Source organism: Dicentrarchus labrax, unplaced genomic scaffold (genome assembly GCF_905237075.1).
Source record: "Dicentrarchus labrax unplaced genomic scaffold, dlabrax2021, whole genome shotgun sequence".
NCBI lineage: Eukaryota > Metazoa > Chordata > Actinopteri > Moronidae > Dicentrarchus > Dicentrarchus labrax.
Window position 1 is genome coordinate 20,020,861 of NW_026136718.1, and position 23,139 is coordinate 20,043,999.

At 38.6% G+C, this 23,139-nt stretch overlaps 2 protein-coding genes, 1 long non-coding RNA gene and 1 other non-coding gene across 6 annotated transcripts; 1 reads left to right on the top strand and 3 right to left on the bottom strand.

Annotated features, from left to right (window-relative positions):
- Window positions 1–63: 63 nt before the first annotated feature.
- On the bottom strand, window positions 64–5,108 carry hmg20b (high mobility group 20B). Of its 2 annotated transcripts, none has more exons than XM_051375543.1 (9): window positions 5,056–5,108; window positions 4,595–4,696; window positions 3,498–3,698; window positions 3,007–3,127; window positions 2,816–2,865; window positions 2,655–2,721; window positions 2,270–2,485; window positions 2,024–2,156; window positions 64–803 (listed from the first exon to the last, which is right to left on the bottom strand). In XM_051375543.1, the coding sequence occupies exons 2-9, from the start codon at window positions 4,673–4,675 to the stop codon at window positions 791–793; spliced, it is 882 nt and encodes a 293-aa protein (XP_051231503.1). In that variant the 5' UTR covers window positions 4,676–4,696; window positions 5,056–5,108; the 3' UTR covers window positions 64–790. The 2 variants fall into 2 exon arrangements, with proteins under 2 accessions (XP_051231503.1, XP_051231501.1); XM_051375541.1 differs by having other exon boundaries at window positions 2,816–2,868.
- Window positions 5,109–6,965: 1,857 nt separating this feature from the next.
- Window positions 6,966–14,128, bottom strand: LOC127349691 (elongation factor 2-like). 2 transcript variants are annotated; one of them, XM_051375506.1, is made up of 13 exons: window positions 13,984–14,128; window positions 12,769–12,983; window positions 11,929–12,110; window positions 11,328–11,539; window positions 10,871–11,049; window positions 10,555–10,660; window positions 10,026–10,278; window positions 9,598–9,793; window positions 9,111–9,477; window positions 8,609–8,962; window positions 8,287–8,469; window positions 8,006–8,138; window positions 6,966–7,347 (listed from the first exon to the last, which is right to left on the bottom strand). In XM_051375506.1, exons 1-13 carry the CDS (start codon window positions 13,984–13,986, stop codon window positions 7,154–7,156), a joined length of 2,577 nt encoding a protein of 858 aa, XP_051231466.1. In that variant the 5' UTR covers window positions 13,987–14,128; the 3' UTR covers window positions 6,966–7,153. The 2 variants fall into 2 exon arrangements, with proteins under 2 accessions (XP_051231466.1, XP_051231467.1); XM_051375507.1 differs by lacking the exons at window positions 11,929–12,110; window positions 12,769–12,983; window positions 13,984–14,128 and adding an exon at window positions 13,863–13,869.
- On the bottom strand, window positions 10,367–10,434 carry LOC127350975 (small nucleolar RNA SNORD37). The gene has a single exon (XR_007880682.1). It is a non-coding gene; the product is annotated as a small nucleolar RNA SNORD37 (small nucleolar RNA).
- On the top strand, window positions 13,123–22,477 carry LOC127349721 (uncharacterized). Its single transcript, XR_007880348.1, has 2 exons — window positions 13,123–13,314; window positions 15,443–22,477. It is a non-coding gene; the product is annotated as an uncharacterized LOC127349721 (long non-coding RNA).
- The last annotated feature ends 662 nt before the right edge of the window (window positions 22,478–23,139 follow it).

The following is a 23,139-nucleotide window of genomic DNA, read 5'->3' on the forward strand; positions in this document are numbered from 1 at the left end:
AAAACAAGTTGTTTTGTGATTCAACTAAAACTTGACATGTGACACACATTAGACACATTCTCCTTTTGTTGGAAACATTTTCAGTATGGTTTAATGAACATTTCAGAAAATACAAATATACTTCACAAATATATAATATTCTGACAACATGTGAAACTGCTTGTCCATTCAACAACCTGCCATTATCAATGTAAATTCAAACATGTATACCCCAACATTTCATTTTATCCTTTTCCAGTTTTTTTTCATGCACTCTAAATAACACTACGTACACATTACCCACCCACCCATTGCCAGATGGCATTTATTGTAAACTAATAATTAGGCCCGTCTTATTGACAGGTCACGGGTCTGTAGTAATTTATGATACTACACAATAGGGATATGGTCAATCGAAAATATTAATTAATGCAGTTCAGAAGATAAAATTACATTACATTTAATAAAATCCCTGAACTGTAAAAACCCTCAACACTGCCACACAGATTTACATTCGCAAGAACCCGTGTGTATGAATACACACATTCTCCAGAATACACATATTCATAGAGAAGAGGCATGTAGACATGGAGTGTGTGTGTGTGTGTGTGTGTGTGTGTGTGTGTGTGTGTGTGTGTGTGTGTGTGTGTATGTATGTGTGTGAGTCTTTTGAAGTGTCTGTACCCTTGCCTTTATTATCCTTGAGATATCCACGTGCTATGTTGAATGGCACTGACTTGACCCAATACCACAGAGCCTGTCATGTGTCCCCTCTGGTGCAGGAATAAAAGGGTCACCAGCTGGAGTCTCCTCATAACTTCTCACTGCAATGAATAAAACCATGCCGTCAGAAAAAAAAGAATGAGGGGGGGAGACAGCTAACAAAAGAAACAATTTATTTTTGTCAGGAAGTTAAGTTTATCTGAGCACCACGAACCTGCTTCCTGCCTGATCATAAACATTGGTTTAATACTACTTCTACTATCTATGTTCTCACAGGTTAAAAATGTGTCTGTGTAATGACTTGGGAGGATTGCTTACACTGTAAGACATCTACAGAACCAAAATATACAGTGATATTATATAGCAGTGTAGTATGAGGAAGAGAGATTACACTCTTCTACATTCTGCACTGAACACTGACATTTCCAATTGATGGAAGTACCCTCGACACTTAAACATGACTTTAAACAATTGGACCAGTGAAGAAAAGAAAATCTTACAAGGTTGCACCTGATTAGTGTGCACTGTTCACAGCACTAAAGCTCAAGTGCAATGGTCTTCAAGCTTTTTAAAAGGACCAGTGTGTAGGATTTAGTGGCATCTAGCGGTGCATTAACAGATTACAACCCCCTTGCCTCACCCTCCCGTGACAAGCATGTAGGAGAAACTATGTAAAAACTTGAAAAGTCCTATCTAAAGCCAGTGTTTGTTTTGTCTATTCTGGACTACTGTATAAACATGGCGGTCTGACATGGCTCTGTAGAAGAAGACCCGCTCCCTGTGTAGATCAAAATGTCTCATTCTAAGGTAATTAAAAAAATAACATTTCTTATTTTCAGGTTATTATACACTAATGAAAACATATTTATGAATATTATATTCCATTTCAGCAAACAGATCCTGCTAAATGTTACACACTGGACCTATAAGGGAAAACTTGTGTCATTTCCCAATTTTCTCGTACTTAAGAGATTTTCTCTTAGGAATAAACTAAAGTGTCTCACTTCATTCTCTTTTGCACCTTCCAGTTAACATGTTAACCTGTTAACATCACCTACTGCAGGTTGCATGTAGCACAACATTTTAGCAACCACTCCTAATGATGATGAAACATTTATACCCAGTTTAATACATAATTATACATTATGCTTTGATAAAGAAAAGATGATTGTGTGCACATCCAATCCTATATTAAGGTGAAGGATAGCAGATTCATTAGATTGAGAAGCAGCAGAGAGGCTCAGCTGACTGAATTATTGCTCGAACCTTCTTTAAAAAAATAAAAAAATAAATCAAGTTGCATCTGGGAGATATTAGTTACCTGTCCAGATGAGAGAGGACATCGCAAAGTTGGGTGAGCAGAGCACGATGCTTGTGAGGGTTTCCCTCTAGCACTCCACTGAGACGACTCAGGTATGAGTCCAAGTTCCCAAGAGACGCTGTCTCACCTGTACCTGTTCAGAAAAGACACAGAAGAATTAAATCCACACATCCTCTCAAGGTGAAATACAGTGGAACTGACTGATTTTACTACATCAGTGAGATGTAAGCACAACTGACTGCTGACCTGGCAGGGGGACTGATGACAGACTGTTGACCAGTGTGTGTTTAATGGCCAACAAGTGTTGGTGAAGAGCCTGGGTTCTCTTCTCGTCCAGCCCCAGTTCAGCTTCCAGTCGCTCTTTAGCGTTGTACATGTCCTTAATGTGCCGCTGAAGCACTGCGTTCTGCTCTTCAAACTCAATGTTAGCCTTACGAAGCCGTCGCAACTCAGCCTCTCGAGCTGAAACCACAAAGACAGAAATAAAACGGAATTTTGTGAGAGTGTAAGATTATATCTAACACCATCTGTTTAATGCTAGATGGAACTTACTTTACTAAGCTTTTGTACCCAGCCATATTAAAGTGGGTTTGTGATAGATCAGAATGAGCATTTTGAGTTTCTCTGTTACCTTTGTTCTGATCGAGGAACTCTTCTGTGAAGATAGGGATGTCGAATCTGCTTGAGAGGTCAGAAGCCTAAAAGGACATCAACAGACAACTTAGCTGTTTGAAAAGAATGTGAAATTGACTTGCAGAATATTTTGTGAAAAGATATGGATGTGTCATGTACCTTTGATAAAGATGACTCTGAACTAGTACTGATGATGACAGATGGAGTGTCTTCTGAAAGAGAAAAATGTGAGTGCATATTACTGCTCACGTAGTACACAGTTATTCAAAAATAATGATACAATATCTTGCCTTGGTGATGTGGTGGTTATTCTTAAAAAAATAAAAAAATAAGTAGAACTCATTTGTCACCTTTCTTGATCCTCTTGTCTTGTATCTTGGCACTGGTGATCTGATAGGCCTCAGTCTGCTGATATTCCTTCAGTTCCTGGGCATACTGCATCTTCTCCCGTTCAGCCTCGTCCAGGTAGCGCTGTCAGTGCACAAACAATGTTGTGCTGCTTTACTGAGGAAAACAACTGTCTTGCTAACAGAGAGGTGCCTGATTATTTGAAACTTTTTTAAAGGCTTGTAAGAAATATCTTTTATAAATGAAATCCAACAATAGGAGTTCATGTGTGCATCTTTATGAAAGTAAACAAGACAGATGAAGATGCTCCTCGCAGTAACAGTCAAACACGGCGATAACACCTGCAATTCAATTCTCTCTGTGTGCAATTGTGGATACCAGCGCAGCTGACCAGTAACAGACCATCATTAAATACCCAGTAATCACAATAATGTGTGGTACCGAATATAAACAATACATATAACATGCATACCTTCAAAACATGAATAACTACCTGTTTGTCATTCTGGGCTAATCGTGTCCACTCGGCTCCGAGTCTCTTGGTGATTTCTGGGAAAGGTAAGTCAGGGTATCGGGCCCGCATATGCTCTCGCCGTTCATTCAGGAAGCGGACATATCCTGTTACCGGTGCCTTTGGACCATTTGGTAGCACCTTCTTTCTTTTCTTTCCCTTCGGCCATCCTCTCTTCTTTGGCTGCAGAGAGGGGGAATAACGGTCTCATGAAGGTGTTGGCTGCTCACTCATCTGTTACTCTTTACTTTTGTTCAGTAGAAATGTAACAATATGATATACTACGATTGTCACTAACAATTATTTTCAATTAATATGCAGATTATTAATCGTTTGGTCGGTAAAATGTAAACAACTAGGCAATAGTATAATATAAAGATTACTTTTTTTGTTTAACCAGAAGTCCAAAACCCAAAGATATTCCATTTACAATCATATTAGACCAAAAAGAACAGCAAATATTCACATTCGAGAAGATGGAAGCATTTTTGTTTTAAAAATAACTCAATTCATCAGTAATTAAAACGGTTTCTTATTAATCTTATGCTAATCCACTAAATTACTCATTGTTCCAGCTCTACTACATAACCCTGTAATAAAGGTTAGATATTAGTTCAAAGAGGTGTTATTTCTACGTTATACGCATTTAAGTTGAACTGTATTACATTAAAGTGAGAGGTTTTTTTCTGTTTGTTAATTTTCCTTTCAATTTGTATTGTATGTATTGACACAGTCTGTCCTTCCTCGCGAGGAAAAGTCCTTAATAGTTTCTAATATTCTGCTCAGCTGTTAACAGGACATTGCCATAAACTAGCATATGCTCACTCAGCCAAACTATCCTGTATAACTTAAATAGTTAAATACATTTCTAATAATCTGTCCCCTCCTGTAGTATCATAAAGGTGGAAATTATTACAGGGCTGTTGTATTACTGTGAATTACTTTTAGCTACCTAATAAAATGGGTTTAAGTAACAGTTCAACTCCTTAAACAAAACGGCTAATCAAATCTTTAGCAGCAAAACTTGACAGCCTTATTCCAAAATGAAAGCAATATACAAGAGATGTAACAGTACTTACCTCCTCTGGCGGCTGATCTGCTGAATGGGAAGGTTTGGACTGATGTGAAGCATCACTCTGCTCTTGTTTGATCCCCCCCATGATCTTCGTCCGTGCAATCGACTATATTAAAAAGAAAATGGGTGTTAAAATGGGTCTCAATCCGTAGGGTTATTCCGTGAGAAGACGCACGAATGCAGAATAACAAGGTAGAAGTTGTAAAACAAGATGCGAGCACTGATAAATTTCAGCATTATTTCCCCCGCAGGGAATCCGCCTCTAAGCTAACCTGGCTGCTAGCAGCTCTCACACACACAACGGACAATATACAGACCAAACGGTGAGCTAAAATGATAACTCTTCACAAGGGGAAAAAACAATCACAGCAAAATATGTATTGACGCCTACAATAATCTTTATTGGCACGATGGTAGTTTTATTGAATTACTTGTACTTTTTAGGATAAACGTCTTTTAACTCACCCGATACCGATTCCCTCGGCCAAACAGGAAGAGAACCCTGCCTGTCTTCTGATTGGTCGGTGCGGAGAGTCATGATTGGTTGGCACCAGAGTCATTAACATATATATATATATATATATATATATATATATATATATATATATATTTATCATATATAATGGCCCCAACCCCCCTAATAAAAGTACCAGTACCTCAAGAAAATCCCTGAATGTAGTAAAAAAAAAAAAAAGCACAAAAGCGGCCTACTCTTTGCACTTTATTACTTTAATAAGGAGTATATTAAGTATATTGGTTTCTTGTCTTTTATATTTTTCACTATATTTAAGGTTTGTAGTCTACATTTGTATTCTACTTTACTTTTTATTTAACTGTGCTCCCATATACAGTACTCCCGTATTTATTATGTTACTATTGTAAGGTGGATGAGATTACACATTTTATGTTGTTATGCTTTTCTGATATGGATGATATTGTTTTTATATGAAACTTGGATAAAGTTTAAATAAAGCCAAGATGTGTGTCTCGCTTCAACACGCACAAATCACGTGTCCACAGTGAACAGCCCTATTTCAGCAGTCATAGCGTTTCTGTCTGAGTTTTATTTTGAAAGTTGTCATTTGCCACTATGTCCGCTGTCCCTGGCGTTAATGTTTGTCGTTAATATTAACCTTCCATTGTGTATTACCACAAATGTTCAGTGTAACGTTCATAAACTTATACACATATGAATGTATTATATATGTATGGTAACTATTTGGAAAGGTTAGCGTCACCGCCCTGAGCCCCCCACTGGTCACAGTGAGGAACTGCAACAAAACGTCAGCCTGGAAAAAGCAGGTCAGTGCAGGCCTGGCCTGTGGCAATAGTGACATAACAGAAAATCTGAAAACAAAACTAAAGGGAATATCATGAAGTAATGGCTCCACGTTGTAACTTTTCCATATCTATACAAATTAGAGGTTTAGAACGCATACAGACAACTAGTATTGCCTCCCTTGCTCAGATTTATATGTCCCAAACAAGTCTAGGACTGTTGACCAATTATCTTGTTTACTTAGAATACTCAATCTTTTCATGGTTTGTGGGAATCTCACAGAACAAGTAATGCCAGAGTTGACTTGGGCCTGAACCCAAGAACACATGTTGGCAAACAGCAACTCCAAGTTTGTCTGAAGGATAGAGCCATACAACAACTGCAGCTGAGTGTGGTAATAACAGTATCTTAAAGACCACCTTTGTAGAGTTGGGGGAACTCATGCCCACCAGACTAGAGCCAGTGTTTGAGGTTCACTTTTATGTTGTTTGGAGTTATTTTACTGATGGTAATTGTAGTGTAAAAAAAAAAATAGAAGCCAAGCAAACTAAAGTCAAATTATTTTGGCAATACCTACTAGTAACCTTTGACCTTAGATTATAAAAGGAGGCAGCTCCATCAGTGATACTTGTTATGTGCAAATACATTCCCTGGCAAATCAACTGCAAAACATCCTGGTTCCTCAAACATCTTGTTGAGTTGTCCTCGGTGACATTTGTGCAAAAACCAGCTTGCTTCACTAGTTCCATTTAAGAGCTAGCAGGCTTGAGTTGCCTCCCACACATACCATTTACCTGAACATTAACTCATCACTGCACATAAGACACTGAAAACCTTCTGCATTAATGTGCTGTATACTGGAGATTTGAGTTGATCATAAACATGTTATTTAATGTGCTTACAGGAAGAAATGAGAATGAGTTTAAGAAAGCTGCCTTTTTGGAAAAAGAATCTCTACAAATCTGAAGTTGAACACTAAAACTCAGACGTGGCTGCTTAAGTTTACCCCTTCATTGTTTGTATAGCCACCAGAAAGTTAGATTCCAAAGTCCAAAAGGTTCCACATAATCCCCATAAAGAAAAACAGACCAAACCATTCAAGTTTTTTATTTTCCTTTATTATTTATTCGTTTACAATTTTTGTAGATGTTTATTCATTATTGTCAATGCTTTTGGCAAACATTAGTGCTCACTGTGTTCTGTACAGTCCGGTCCCACAATGTATACTTAAAATGTGTTGGGAAAGGAGGAATGAGGCGAGAGCCAAGTGGTGGTCCCAGGCTTCTACAATTTGTCCAGGTAGTTGTCCAAGGCTGGGACACCTTCCTTGAGACCCTTACGTTTGCGTGTGTCTGTCACAACAATACCAGGCTTGCTTGCTGGGTCCATTGGGTCGCCGGGGAGGATCTGCCAGTGGTCAAACACACACTGTGGGAAGGCCTGGCCACCAGTGTTGGAACGAAGGTCAGCTGTGAAACCTGAGAACAGACAGAGCAAAATACATTTAATACCTTCCTGCCAATCCTCTGTCATCATGGGCAAATGGGTTGCAAGGAACTCTGTCACAAATATGGAAGTGATTATTTGTTTTCCAATCAATAGCTAGGGTCTTTTAATATCATATGGCATCTACAATTACCCACACTGGGTTTGTAGGGCACTAAAAAGGATGTGGATGTCAACATAATGTACAGCAGATAAATGATTGACCCTTGAGTTTAAAAAGAGCTACATACCAATATTGGCCTATTGTGCACATACCACTGTAGTGTAATGGACTATTTTCTCTTCTACTGCCACTTATTTTAAAAACCATTTGTGGACTGCTTTTAGTCTTCAGGTTCAAGTAAAAATCACATTCAGCAACTCATCTTTTATTCCATCATTGTTTCGTCAATGATTGGAAATAAAAAATGTAAACTACTAATGGATAAATAAATTAGTTTTAAGTATCTTTAGATTAACTACCTGGAATTGCTCCTGACAAAAAGTCTCTTTCCAGTTTAGGTACCTAAGCTTAGTAACATTGTGTCTTGTTATTACTAGTAAGCATTATAAATATAAGACCAATGTCTAAGATCCAACTGAAAACACATTCAGGTCAGATCAGAATATTGCTTGCTGAAGAGGACTTACCAAATGACTCCATGACAGGCAGGTAGGCCTTGGTAACACGCATGGGTGTTCCCATGACACTGACTTCCTCAAACACGTGACCACGCCTCCTGGTCAACACACCGTAAATTCCACCCACTGCAGCTGCAGGACACTGCAAAGTAGAGAAATGATATTGAGTCATACAGACAACGGTCACATTTGTGAAAAGATGAGTTTACTGTTAAATTGCATTCAGATTCAGATCGAAGGACTTTGTAAACTTGGTGCCATATAGTTATTACTACTTTAGTGACACTTACCTGGATCTCCACCAGGTAGACTGGCTCCATCATTTTGGGCTCGGCTGTGAGCTCGCATGCATAAAGAGCTCTGCGAGCTGTGGGAATAATCTGACCACCACCACGGTGAATAGCATCTGTATGCAGGGTCACATCGTGGACGTCGAAGCGAATGGCACGCATGTTCTCTTCACAGAGGACACCCTAAAGACAACATTGAGACACCAATTGTAAATTAAATAGTAGCTCCACTGATCACTGTGTAAGAGAAGACACAATGGCTTCAGAACTCAACTGTTTTAGATTAGCAAAATCAAGAGTGAATTCCTGCATACTTCCTTACCTCCTTGACTGCCCACTGGAAGCCAGCCACAACGCTATCCTTGATCTCATTAAGGTACTGCACTCCCTTGGTAACATCCACCAACATGTTGGGGCCAGTTCCATCAGGTCCAAAGCACCAGATCTTTCTGGCCTCACCGACATCCCACTCGTACTTGTCAGCAAGGTAGCGGGCACGGGCCTTGAGCTCCTGACGAGCGCTCACGTCACCCTTCTCAATGTCCTCTGCAAGGCCATCTTCGAAGGGACGGGCCTTCATGAACAGACGGTTGTGCTTGTTGGGTGACTTGGACAGACACATGACACTTGATTCTGCAGCGACGGTCTCTCTGTAGGACACCACTGGATCAGATTTCTGAAAAAGGCAAACAAGTTTTAATGGGGAAATATTTACCTCGAAGGATATCAAAATTACATATTTCCATGTTATCTATTCGATGGGTCTTAACTTAAGATAATTTGTTTCAGAACTCATGTTTACTCAAAATTTAGCTTTTAATCACCTTGAGTGGAATACAAGCGTGATCCTCCTCCAGATCCTTCAGACAAATCTCCAGATGTAGCTCTCCAGCACCAGCGACGATATGCTCTCCAGACTCTTCAATGATACACTGCACCATAGGATCAGACTTGGACAGACGCTTCAGACCCTCCACCAGCTTGGGCAGGTCAGCAGGGTTTTTGGCCTCCACAGCAACTCTCACCACTGGGCTGACACTGAACTTCATCACTCTCATGTTGTGCGCATGCTCAAAGGTGGTGATAGTTCCAGTCTTGACAAGGAACTGGTCCACTCCAACCAGACCCACGATGTTACCACATGGCACATCCTCAATGGGCTCAACATAACGGCCCATCATCAAAATGGTCCTGTCACAGAGCAATGTGCAACGTTAGAATTGACAAAAAAATTGCGGTAAATTGACTCAGACAAGTGATAATGGCCAATATGTCAACTAATTGATCAGGGGGTCAGATGTAGAAACCAACCTCTGAATCGGCTTCAAGTAGAGATCTTCCTTCTTTCCAGGGACATAGTTTGGTCCCATAATGCGCACTTTCAGGCCGGTGGAGACACTCCCAGAGAACACGCGTCCAAAGGCATAGAAGCGACCCTTGTCGCTGGTGGGGACCATCTTTGAGATGTACACCATCAAGGGAGCCTTGGGGTCACAGTTCTTGATACCTGATTATATAAAAAAAAACAAAGGTCTGATAATCAGTTCAAGTCCAAGAACAACCGCTACAACTCTAAACCACATCTGCCTTATAGCCCTGCCCAAATCTCCCCATGAGCAATTACTGAAATTATGCAGGGGCTGTGTATGTTTAAACATTCTATTCCTGTGAATGAACAGAGCTAAAATATATATATATATATATATATATATATATATATATATATATAAGCTTCATACCCATGGCAGCCTCATCATCTCCAGGTCCTTCATAAAGCAGCTCGCAGCGGTACTTCTGGGCAGTGACGGGGGAAGGCAGGTGGATGGTGATCATTTGGAGAAGAGCTTCTCCGGCAGGTAGCCAGCGGCGCATCACAGCCTTCAGGAGAGGCTTACCCTCCTTGTCCTTGTCCTCAGTATCCAACTTGATTTCCAGCTTCTGGATCAGTTTGGCAGTTTCCTCTTTCTTGAAGTTCATGATGGCATCAAACACCTAAAAGGGAAGTTAATCTGAATTAGTTGAATGACATTTAACATGACCAAGCCATGGATGTTAAAGTAAACAACTGTTTATGTGCCCTGCTCAGACTGAAGATTATCATCACTGGTTACTCAGGTCAAAGTGAAGAATGTTTATGTCATCACTTGCAGGCACACAGTAAAATTAGAGAAAAATAAACAGAATTTACTGACATACAATTCCACAATGTACTTCCTTTTTATCTAAATACACTGTACCTCAGCAATATTTAAATAAAATCAAAGTTACCTTGAAGATGGGGTCCAGGATAAGGGCAACAAAGGTGCGGGGGTACTTGGTGCCATCAGCTCCAGTTGCAGTCTTGAGGAACTTTCCAGCAGCTGCGTCAAAGTACCTGAGTAATATATACGGTGTTAAGACTTACCAATAAAATAGTCAGAGACTACTACATTTGTAACAGACCCAAATTCTTGTCAAATTTAGTTTAAAACTCAAACATTTAAAAAAACCATCCACTTTGTGTGCTCCTGTCCCTCTAGTGGGCATTTATGAAGTAACCCTTTGCTACACAACTAAATCAATTTAATTCGGTAATAAGACGCACCTATCACCCCACAGCTTCTTCATCATGTCTTCCACCTTCTTGCAGTGCTCAGCTGCTGTCATCTGAGTGTTGCCCTTTGCAGCAAACTTGGCTGCATACATCTCAGCAAACTGCTTCAGGGTGAAAGCCCAGCCATGGAGTCCAGAGCCAAAGCCAACAGTACCAATGACTGGATCAATCTAGGAGAATTGATGACACATCAGGACATTAGTATTTTAAAGAAATTCAATGTTTAATTATAATTAGATTTACTGGACAATGATGGCTGCTTATGGTTTTTTCAGAGTGGTACGATGCATAAACTGGGAAACAGTATATTGGTAATGACATGATTACTCAAGAAAAGCAGCAATGTTATTCTCTGCCTGCAAAGATACATTCCAGCTCCCATACTACTTTTGTCTGTCTATGTTTCTGTGTGTGTTGCACTCAAGATAAAAAAGGTTCAGCCACTCACCATGAGGTTGCCCATAGGTCCATTTTCATCTTCACCGTAAGTGGAGATGATGACATTGACTGACTCAACAATACGCTGGAAAGTCTGGTAAAGATCTTCAGGTTCAAGCTGCAACTCCAACAAGGCACGGTCCATCTTGTTCATCATCAGGACTGGCTTGATACGCTCACCGATGGCCTGACGGAGCACTGTCTCAGTTTGCACACATACACCTGGCAGGGGTACACAATGAGACAATTTAACCCAGAGATGTCAGCAGATCAAGTTGTCTAGTCTAAATTAGATGGTAAACATGGTATGAAAACCACCATCAAGCTTTTTACTCAGTGAATTCACATGTCAACTTTTCCTGTATTGCATGCACATTTAATACAAGCAGGTTTCATGTTAAAAAAAAAAAAAAAAAGTGCACACTTGAGATCCTTTAAGACAATAAATTATAGGCAAATTGTCTGTGGGCCAAGACAAGCAATCTTAGAACATGTCTCTCACAAAAACAAAATATAACAAATTGACATCCTTTAAATCACTGTGAATCTGATTTAAGTCTCAGCTAATGTTATATGCATCCAATAATAAAAATATTCAGTTATGTCCTTACCAGACACGCAGTCCACTACAACCAGGGCTCCGTCAGTCACACGGAGAGCTGCAGTCACTTCAGAGGAGAAGTCAACGTGTCCGGGTGAGTCGATCAGGTTGATCAGGAAGCCGGCGCCATCCTTGGTCTGCTTAATGAATGCCAAGTCATTTTCAGCCAGCTCGTAGAACAAGGAGATGGCGCTGCAAGTCAGCACAACTTATTAGACAAGGTCAGACGTAAACAAGAGTAACATTTTAAATGTCACTAAACTTGTGTTGCAATATGATAGTGTAAGTGTTTTTGGTATTAATTTAAAATAAATGCAAATATCAATCTAATAGAATGTAATTCTTAAATTAAACTCATTGCATGAACAGCAGTAGATAGTTTTTAATTTTTAAAGACACTGTTTGCAAAATGGTTACCCATGATGTAAGCATGACGTAACACTGTTAACTAGGGTAAAACAAAGCCAACATACATCCAGTAGTAGCAAACATCTGTCTGTATACTCAACAAATTTCCAGCAAAGTGTTTAAACTAATTGAAAGGATTAAAAAACGTGAGGCCACCAAGGAGTAATGCAATGAACAGTGTTCGGCACAAAAATAGCAAGACAGCCAAATTAACAGTGCCTTAGTTGACTATGCAGATGTCAATGTGCTAATGACAGCTGTTCTGTGAGTGGGCCAATTTATTTACATTTCAGATACCTGACTGAGCAGGTGTCACATGAGAAATAAGTGTACGCCCACACCACCCTTAATGTTAATTACTTACTACCAAATGTTTGGTGTGCTAAAACAGTAGGAATGAGGCTGTGTAAGAGTGCAGTTGTAAATATAAAACAATACTCACGTTGACTTGATGGTAATACAACGTTCCTGTTCATCTTTCCGTGTGTCTGTGAATCGGGTCTCTCCAGCACGAGCTGAGGCAATGATGCCAGCCTTCGACACAAGCGAGTCTGTCAGGGTTGACTTTCCATGGTCGACGTGCGCAATCACCGACATGTTACGGATGTTGGCCTTTTTGTCCATGATGGCACGGATCTGGTCTACGGTAAAGTTCACCTAAGGGGGGGGCAAAATGAGAACATTCACAAAAAAGCACCAATAGCAAAGAGTATTTCTTACAGTGGCTGTATATCAACCTATTTTGACAACCTACAGCCAATGATCATGATTCTGTACACTTCATTTAACAGTTGGTGCACCCAGAGCTTATCGGAAATTGCTGCTGACGCAGTGAAAACTTGGGCACTTTCTCCACCCAGGGCGTTGGGTGTCCGCCATCAGCAGCATCACAGCTGTGACGTTACCGTCATCTACATTTAGCCTATTCATTTTACATCCCTGCGATGGTGTTTAAGTCTACATCCAGTGAATAACAGCGATGGCCTGAGTAAGTAGACAATATTATAAATGGGTTGTTAATGAAAAATAGGTCCGGCTAAGCAGCACCCGGCATAATATGTCGGCACGACTAGGCCACGTGTACAGACTGCTAGTTAGATGCTAACATTGGCTTGAAAGCTAATCGAGCCGGCTGGGCCGGGGAGGAAAGATGCCGGTAAACTATTTATAGAAGCCGGTACAACTTTAATACATGCTGGTAACCCCATCACAGAAGACATTTGAAAATACACTTGTCTTGCACAGCTACATTCACAACGGGATTATTACAAAAATGTTCTTGTGACAACGTCGGAGCAAAAAGCCGCTGGAGTAAAAGTTAGCCGATAACGCAACGTCACCAAACGCTAGCATTTCAACAGTTACACAATAGTTAGGCGTCATATCAGCAATCAATACTTTCATTAAGGTTTTCAATCACATGAAGAAGCAAACAATATAGCAAACAATTCAGAACTGGTTTTATACAATCTCAGTCGGGTTAGCGGTACAAATGACAGAATGGCTGCCATTTTGATCAAAGCACAATCCAGACACCAGACACGCAAGCAGCACAGCATCCGTAAAATCTAATAAATAATATCATAAATACTGACGTTGAGGATACCTAATGTATCTGATAACTGAATAATTAACCGGAAAAATGTGTTAAACTCACCATTTTGACGGATGGTTTTGGATTCGCTTAGTGGCGAAAAGACACAGGAAATTTTACACTGCCCACCTTACGAGGGCATAGGCAGGGAAGAGGCCGCTGACGTCAGAAAACAGGGCTTTATAAGACGTGCGTCAGTCTTGTGCGTCCTCACGTAGCATGTTACGTTTAAAGACCATGTGGCTCTGTGACCCGCTGCTTTTGCTCAATGCAGTTTGGTGTTTTTTATTCAAAGCAGAAAGATGTTGAATTTTGGTGTAATAAAATTTTGACACACACATATACTTATAAATACTTCAAAGTATATGTCATATATTGATTAAAACGCTATTAACGCTTCTTTGCTTTAACTTATATTTGAATTGTTTGCTTTTTCTTTCCTTTTCTCCTTGTTGAAGTATGCTGCTTAAAATTATTGTTACCTATGGTGATGCCTGTTTGTAATTTGAAGATGTTTAATGGGCAGTGGTGGCCTTAAGGTCAGAGAAATGAGCTTGTGACTGATCAGATGTGGGTGGTTCACTGCAAGTCCCTAATTCCAGTTTAAAATGTAGATAATGTTCATAACTTGTTTCCTCAATTATTTGCCAGTAATCAAATCTCACTGCTAAATGTGTAAAATCTGAATTTGGCATTTTAAGTTATGACACCTATCTGCAGCAATAATTCAACACACATAACTCCTTCAATATTTAAGGAAACATCAGTGGTGAAAAGTAACTCTCATTTTATCCTACTTTATACTTCTACTCTACGACATTTAAGAGGCAAATCATGTACTTCTTACTCCACTTTTACTATTTATAAGACAGCTGTAGTTACTAGATACTTTACAGATTAACATTTACAAAATGTAATTAATAAAGACTATCCAGCAGTAAATTAGCCCCACATTTACCATCTGAAACACTAAAGTAATTCATCAAGTAATACATCAGTAATTATAATATAATTACATATTTTATTATTCTCAACTGAGACATGCATATCAGCATGTTTACCATTGATACCTTATTTTGATGCTGATACCTCTGTGCTTTTATATTATATATTATATATTATGGCAGCACTTGAAGCAGAAAAGCAGATTTTCTTCATTTGGTAGAAATCATTATACAAACAGTTCTACAGTAAATCAACAATGTCAGGTATTACAATATTCTATTAAGTAATCTTTTCTCATTGATAGCTGCACCTTAATCCTTGCATTTTGTCTTCTCTGGGGAAACAAAAACAAAATTACTACGTAAAATCCCATACTGTCGGCATAAAATAATTACTAAGGATTTATTAATGATTTTTTCTTTTAAAGAAAACTCTGGCCAAATCTTCTATTTCTTGTCACATGGGGAAGTGGGCTCTGGAAAGATGGTAGTGTTGGGCCTGGGATTATTTTGTATTGTTAGTCATATTTTTCAAATGTCATCTGTGATCATGTTACCTGATTATATTTTTCCAACAGATGGCGCCCCAGCTTCACTTCCAGAAACTCCAACTTCAGTAACTCGGCACACTAGTCTCATAAAACACAGATAAAAACTGTGTTATTGAGAGGTGCATTTCATCGTGTACTGAGTGAAGCAGTGATTATGTTGCACTCACAGTAATGCTTCAGTCTATAAGTGAAGGTTAATGTTACTTTTCATAGGCTTCATCAATGTGAGTAATGTGAAAGCCTGATGTCTACTTAGATCATGCTGGAATGAATGCACTATTAGTCTCCAATTAAAGTAACCTAACAAAAGAATACATTTGGCAGCCTACATTTTTCTTCGTCTGTTGATCTAATTAAACGCTGTTTACTTTGTTATAGAGTCTTTGTCCAGCTGTGTGGCTTTTAAGTACATATGTAGAGATACAAAGGAAGGAAGGAAAAAAACAGAATAAGCCGTGTGAGAGCTAACGGTTTGGTCGAGAGGGCTGCTGTTCTGTTTACCTTCAAAGGATGTGTTTATTTTGAACTCTCTGTGGCAATCAACAAAGGGAATTTGAATGATGAAGAGTGGGGCTGCTGTGGCTCAGGCGCTAGAGAGGGATCTCTAGCAATCAGAGGGTTCCTGTTTAGTAATTGAAGGGTTTCTGGTTCAATTCCCGTTGTCCTTGTGCAAGATACTGAACCTCAAATTACTCCTGATGGTTGTGCTGTCGATGTGTGTACATGTGTCGGCGGAGCGCATCATTGTGAGGGCTTTGGATAGAAAGTGCTGTATTGCTTCTGATGAGCAGGTTGCACCTTGTATCGGTGTATGAATGTGTGAGTGTGTGAATCTGACAAGTTTGAGTGGTTCGTGGATGTGAAAAGGTCCAAGTCCATTTACCATTTACTGTTATTTGTCAAAAATCATCCAGGAATCTTTATAATTCACACAGTCATGGGTTTCCCGTACAAAATGTCTTACTACTACATGTTTAGCTCCACGGAAATATGCAGTTTAGTTTTCCTTTATTAAGTATAATCTCCATAATACATCCAGGAAGAGATGGTTAATTATATTACTAAATATTTTAAAACTCTTAAAAATCTGTTGTAAATGTAATACATTTCTACATTTCAGGTGTGGTTTGAGTAAAGAATGTATTGAAGATGGATAATGATGGTAAGGGAGACAAGATATTAATAATAATTTTATTCATAGAGCACTTTTAAAGCAATAAGCACAATGTGCTTTCCAAGGTCAGAAAATGAAAAATATGAGTAACAAATGCGTGCAAACAAATACATGTACACATGGTTAATACATACAAATATACAAAGAAAAAAACTCTCAATGAAAGAAATAAAGACAAAATGACTAAACCCGTATTTCTACAGAGGGTAAACTGTTGAATGCAGAATGTTTATTGTGTGTGTAAGTAAAGGCATGCACTGCATTCATCTCCATCACCACTCACATGATAGATTGACAATTATGTGATGTGAATTGTATGGACATGCTAGTGTCACAAAAGCACTCATTAAAAAGCATAACATTATGAGACTGAGGGTGGGGGTGCATCAAGAACCAAATTAGAAAACAATTAGGCCCAAAATGTACACAGCACCACAGGCATGCTCAAAAAACCACAAACATAGTAATTTGAACAAATTTGTCAGTGTTAATTACCTGTGAGAACGGGAAGTAAACTGTGGAAAATGTTCTCATTTAACGCCATTGCACCTGATCTGCTTGTCTAACTGTAGCTCTCAGCATGCTGTCATATCTGAAAACACTCACACGTAATGATTGACAGGGAGAAATGGCAGGCTGCTCAGCCTGAGTAATTGACTATGGATTGAAATGACACCAAAATTTTTAGAGGGATGATGTGATTTCTCCCATAACAGCTATCCCTGGGAATGTGTCTTGTTAAAATTCAAAGTTGTTACTTTAAGAGGAATCCATGTTCTTCTGGTACTTTGTGTGACAGAAAGAGACAGAAGTCTGACATACTGTATCCACATATTTGCTTCAGTCTGATCCTCAAAAATGCATGCACGCTTGAAAGCCGACTCTTTTTTTTTGCTCTCTTGCCTTGATCCTTGCCCTCATTTACTCCCTGTGATAGCCCAAAATAACATCAGAGGTCTTTTAACAACAAAATATAATTAGTTTACAGTCAAAATCTAACTCTTCAAAGCAGTGATAATACATCTGAACTTCTGTCTGAAGAAGCACAAAAGAATAGACAAAATCACTGTCACATCCCAGTGCCCACATCACAATAGTGTTTGAATGATGTGCTTAAAAGCCCCAAAATACATTAAAAAATACAATGTACTTTCACAATCGTAAATGTTGCACAGACAGAAAATACAAGCAACTTGTCCCCTGTTGCCTCTCCAAGGTATCATTATGGCAAACAGCAAGAATGCGCTATAAATAATAAATGAATATATCAAATAACAGAGTGTAATCCATTGTTATGTAAGTGCTGTATGACAGAAAGTGACTCGTTTACAAAAACAGTACAAAAGTATATTTGAAACTTTAATCATTTAAGATATGATCATCAGAATCAACTTTATTGCCCAAGTATGTTGACACAAACCAACGAAAGGAAACTGATAATACACTCCCACAGCATCATAAACTAATGCACAGGACATACACATACAGACATAAAGCTAAACAGATACAGCAAAGCTATCTTAAAACCTTTAAATCATTTTCTTCAAATTATAATCTACTCCTTGTCCCTCTCTGAAAAATCCAGAATCAAAAGTTGTGCTGCTTTCTCCTACTTCAGTGAAACATCCAGAATATGTGTGCTGGAGGTTTCAAGTTTCCTCATTACATTTCTATAAGTTGCATACCACAAGTGGCTTCAAAACTTTGTCCTTTATTTCACAAAGTCATGTTTGTAAGTAAATAAAGCAAAGAGAAACCTATCCCGTAGAAAACATAATTACTGTTATTGTCTATTTTGTGTACACAAATTCTATAATAACTATATGAAAGTGTCTTTGATGAGAGAAAGCAGTAAGAATGTTTAAGTCGTGCTTGAGTGATGCTCTTTCCTCATTAAAAGTTTGTCTGTACATATAAAGGTCGCATGAAACATGTGCTATTTGCTTCTGCATAATTACATATTTCCTGTAAAAACAGGCAGCTAGGGAAAGGCCAGCTGTGTGTTACGTTCCCTCAGTCGGGCAGCTCTAGTGGACCCATTAGCTGACTCTGCCGGAGTGGGAGCTCCCAGTGAACAACATGGCCAGAACAGGACTGAATGCAGCATAGATGGAGGACAGTTTGAAGACAGGGAATACAGTACCAAGGGGCCAGTTAAGTCAACTAATGTTAACTGCACAAGTTAACTAGCTGGCATTACTTTTGGCAACAGTTCACCTGGAAACTTTGTAACTCACTTCAGTACTGTCAGTCTGTCCTCTGTCAGTCTCGGAGGCTGCTGAGCCCCATTCGGTTGCACGCTAACGGCAGCTACATTAGTGTAAATGAGTTTGTCCTCCCTATTTTAATCTTCAAGTGACAAAGATGTTTCCTGCTTGCAACGCAGGTTGGCGAGGTTGCATTGTTTTTGAAAGTGTGACTAAGTGTTTAATATTGTGACCATGACAACGGAGCTTCCCTTACCTTAAAGGGTAACACTCTCGTATTCTGCAAGTCTGTCTTATCTTATCTTACTTTACATTACTTTACCTTACCTTATCAACGTGATTATGTGTACAGGGCAAAAATAATAATTATGTGTAGAGGGTCTCTTATATAATAGACATTCTAACCCAAACCACAGTATTTCCCTAAGTCCTAAGTCTATATTGTGCCTAAACCTAACTTAAAGCTAAACTTGTTGTGTTGAGATATCATAAAACAGATTTTTTTAATAGTTATTTAATAATTGATAATCTTTATTTTTTGAAGTGTGACCCCTTACAGTAGTAAAACAATGTGAAACAGAGTAACAAGATTCCTAATTCCATTTACTAAGTTGTGGTGGTTCTGGTTTCAGCCATTTTTTGTTATCTGTTTAAGTACTGCTATTAGAATTCTAAAAAGATATTTATCATTTTATTGAGAGAGAGGCTGTGGTGTTCTAGCAAGTAATAGTTGTTCAGGTCCTAAAGGAAGTTTACACAGCTCTCATTTGCTGTTTTATTTAATGATATTACTTTTACAAGATAACTTCTCATTTGTAAATATTTATGGGTTTTTGGTAGATCATATAATTTTGATAAAGTCTTGAAAGTAGCTATTCCTTTATCTGTAATTACATGATTATAATTAATCAAGCCTTTACTCGCCCAGGTTTTATATTTCTTCCAGAGTAGGTTTAAATTCTTTGTCCCTTACAGTCTCTCTCATGTATATTACATCTCTTTTGATATCCTTTAGTTTTGTAAAATTTATCCAAGACATTATTGTATTTTTATACACACACACACACACACACACACACAAATATATATATATATATATATATATTTTTTTTAATATATCCTTAGTATTCACTTTGGCAGATATATATATTCCAATCCTTACCCATTTGTTCAGTTTCCATTTTTCCCATTTTGCTGCTGAATAGTTACCTAGCCAAACTGTAATTGGTTTGATAAGGGCATCATAGTACGAGTTAATTAAATTTGGAAGCGCTAGTCCCCAATGTGTCTTGATTAATTTGATTTTTATTCAGGGTTTTTTCCTTCCCCAAATACATTTTGTAAACATTTTTTCCCATTGGTTTAGTAGTTATTTAACAGTTTTGGAAGGCACACACATGATGTTCCCCTGCTGTCAGATCAGAAAACTTGTATGCATCATTCTAGAGGGCATAAACAAACAGCATGTTTTGTTGAAAGACTTGGTTTGTCAGCACTGTTGCCAGTAGAAAATAAAGAAATATGAGACACAATAGAAATAGAGAAAAAAACACTGAAACTACGGACTGTAGCCAGGAGATGGACCATTCTATTTGACCTAGAACCAGTAAGAAGGGCAAAACTGTGGAGGGACCAGAAATGTTTTGGGTTCAGGCCATCGCACCTCAGTAGAAGTACCTTTTAAAAGTAACTTGAAGTCAGCTAAAGGACAGCTTTGGTGACCCCACTGTCCTTCAGGTGCTGCTCCTTCAAGCATGTAATCCACATTACGCTGGGCAAGCAACACATTCATAGTTGTAGCCAATCTCTCAATGTCAGCCAGGATAGGCTCCAGCTCTCCACACAGAATAAGAGCGTATAGATAATGGAGGGAGGGATCATTTCTATTGATTGACTGTATAAACAGATTATTTGAGATTAAATGCTTCATTGGCCAGTGAAAATATAAGACATACTTGTGACCTGACACTTGATTTGACTTTGGCCTGAAAAAATAGTATGCAGCAGTACTTGAGGCTTATTATTCTTACAGTAAATGACAAAATACGAAATTAATCAAGTTATTCTAAAATGACTCCTTTCTTTTGCTGATCTGCAAACCACCAGGGAAAAATTATTTCCATGACTGAGAGAAACCAACACGAACTGTTGGTAGGAGATGGGGCGTAAACTGTTGACTCTGGGGTCAAAGTCAGACGTTTTGTACATGAATACTTCCACTCAAACCTCCCCCTTAGGCTGCTCGAACAATAAACCAGTACTGTCCCTTTTTGTCTCAAGAGGAGCCATTGTTCGCACATCCACAAGAGTATACTTGAGGATAGGTCAGGAAAATGTGAACATGGGTCGTTTTAAGCAGTTCGAGCAAAAATGCTGTTGTGCTTCTGGAAAGATAATTATGTGTATGTATGTGTGTTTGTATGTGTACATGTCATTTCAGAAAACAGTTCAACCACGTCATGTCATTGTTAAAGTCCCCTGACTACCTCGTCCAGCTGTTTGTTTCTGATGCCAACTCACTATCTATTAATGGAAATTATGATGGAGGGTTGGTGTGATGTTCCACCTCATCACCATGTTGTACCTGTAGCACTGAGGCTGTGTTGAGTAGCTGTTCCCCAGAGTTTTACCAGCTCAAAAAGGTAAAATTATCCATCCATGTGTGTTGTGACTGCAGTCATTTATGTAGCTACTCTGGTGTGAAAATTTCTAGTTAGGATTGCAAGCACTGACTGCAGTCAAGAGCCTATAAAACTCAATCTAAAAAATTGGAAAATTAAATCAGAAAAAACATTTTTGCGAGTCTGAGGACTGCCTAGTCCATCTTTTCTGGAAATTGGTCATTGCTCATTTACTGACACCTGCAGTGGAGTATAAACTCAGTGTTCCGTGTTAGTCTCACAGCTGCCTGTATGTGGTATGAATTCCCTCTGAAATATTGTGAGGTATGCTTTAGATTTAGCACTTTTTCTTAACTTGCAATACCATTTTAATAAGACATAATTAATGGCTATATCATGTATTATAAAGCCATAGATACGGATTACCTTTAGGTTGAAAGGGTTATAAAATGAATCCATTTGGTATATCCTCCCCCAGCATAGCTTTGTTATGTCTTCTTAACAAGTCCTTAGTCCCTATTTCATTCTGAAGACCCTTACAGTGGACAGGTTGTCCATTTCACCTTACTACAGAGCTACAGGCTACAGGGCATCAACTGCAGACCGGGCTACTGTTGATAATGTTAATGTTGTTAATTAAGGGCTTTTGGATTAATTAGTTCTAGATCAAAGCAGGTTATGGCCCCCATAGTAAAAGAGCACGTATTTAGCCTATTCCACTGTATTAATTCAATTATTCTCATCTGCTTAATAAAAGTTTACCTTTTCATTAACCGTGTTAAATTATTAATCAGATGCGCTCATAATTTTGAACCACGTGCTTGAATCCTTCTTTATACAAAGATATTTCAAGTTAGTCTGTTTCCTTGTTGCAATTCCCTTGAACGTGTGTTTCAGCTAGCCTTCAGTAACACAAAGAAGCTTTCATCCGACAGCATTATCTGTTATGCTCCAGTATTGTTGGCCTGGAATCACAAATGAAGAGGGCAAGTATAGTAAAGACTATCTTTCTTTTTTTGTTTGTCTCCCTGACACTTACTGAATAAAGCCGTCAACTCTCTCTGTGGCTGATGAATGATTTTTGACTGAACAGGTTAATGTACGTGGGTATTTATTTGGCTGAGGGTTCTTTGCTGGTATTTGCTGTGGAGATGGGGTCACAATAGGTCTCTAAGACTACATTTATTTTTTATATGGGTAACAAGATACAAAATTGAAATTTCAAAGTCAAGAGTGAACTTTAAACCTCTAGTCGAAATGAACAAGATGAAATAGTCTTGTGAACTGCAAGGGAAATGAAGGGGAAAAAACTGATGGTTAGAAAAAAAAGATGTAGGACTAATTTGCGAGTACATCACAGACACTTTTCTGGTCACTTGGCCATTTGGGAATCAGCAAAAATTGTGAATTTGGGGTCAAGATAGGTCCCAAAAACAGGATATCATGCAAATATGCAAAGAGAAGTTAGTCACTATTCTTTAGTGACTAACTTATGGCTTGTCTCAAATGAGCAGCTGCAATCCATTCTTTGTGAATTTGCCCCTGAATTACTTTCCATAAGATTTACCTTTAAAATTAAACCAACATTCCCTATCAAACTCAGCTGGGAAATCCAGAGAGCCCACGATGTGCATCAACTTGCAGGATCAAGGTTGTTTAAGTTTTATTTATGCATGATGAATTTGACTCTTAAAATGAACTTTGTAAATTAAAAATCTATTG

What these genes read in the sequence shown, in the direction of transcription:
- hmg20b (XM_051375541.1), bottom strand. Translation starts at nt 4,675, where the DNA reads ATGGGGGGGATCAAACAAGAGCAGAGTGATGCTTCACATCAGTCCAAA. An exon ending in GTTCCTCGATCAGAACAAAG is followed by an intron (nt 2,486 to 2,654) that starts GTAACAGAGAAA and finishes TTGTGGTTTCAG; the next exon opens with CTCGAGAGGCTGAGTTGCGA. An exon ending in GTCATCAGTCCCCCTGCCAG is followed by an intron (nt 2,157 to 2,269) that starts GTCAGCAGTCAG and finishes TTTTCTGAACAG; the next exon opens with GTACAGGTGAGACAGCGTCT.
- LOC127349691 (XM_051375506.1), bottom strand. An exon ending in TGTATTACCATCAAGTCAAC is followed by an intron (nt 12,111 to 12,768) that starts GTGAGTATTGTT and finishes GCTGACTTGCAG; the next exon opens with CGCCATCTCCTTGTTCTACG. An exon ending in GACCTATGGGCAACCTCATG is followed by an intron (nt 11,050 to 11,327) that starts GTGAGTGGCTGA and finishes CAATTCTCCTAG; the next exon opens with ATTGATCCAGTCATTGGTAC.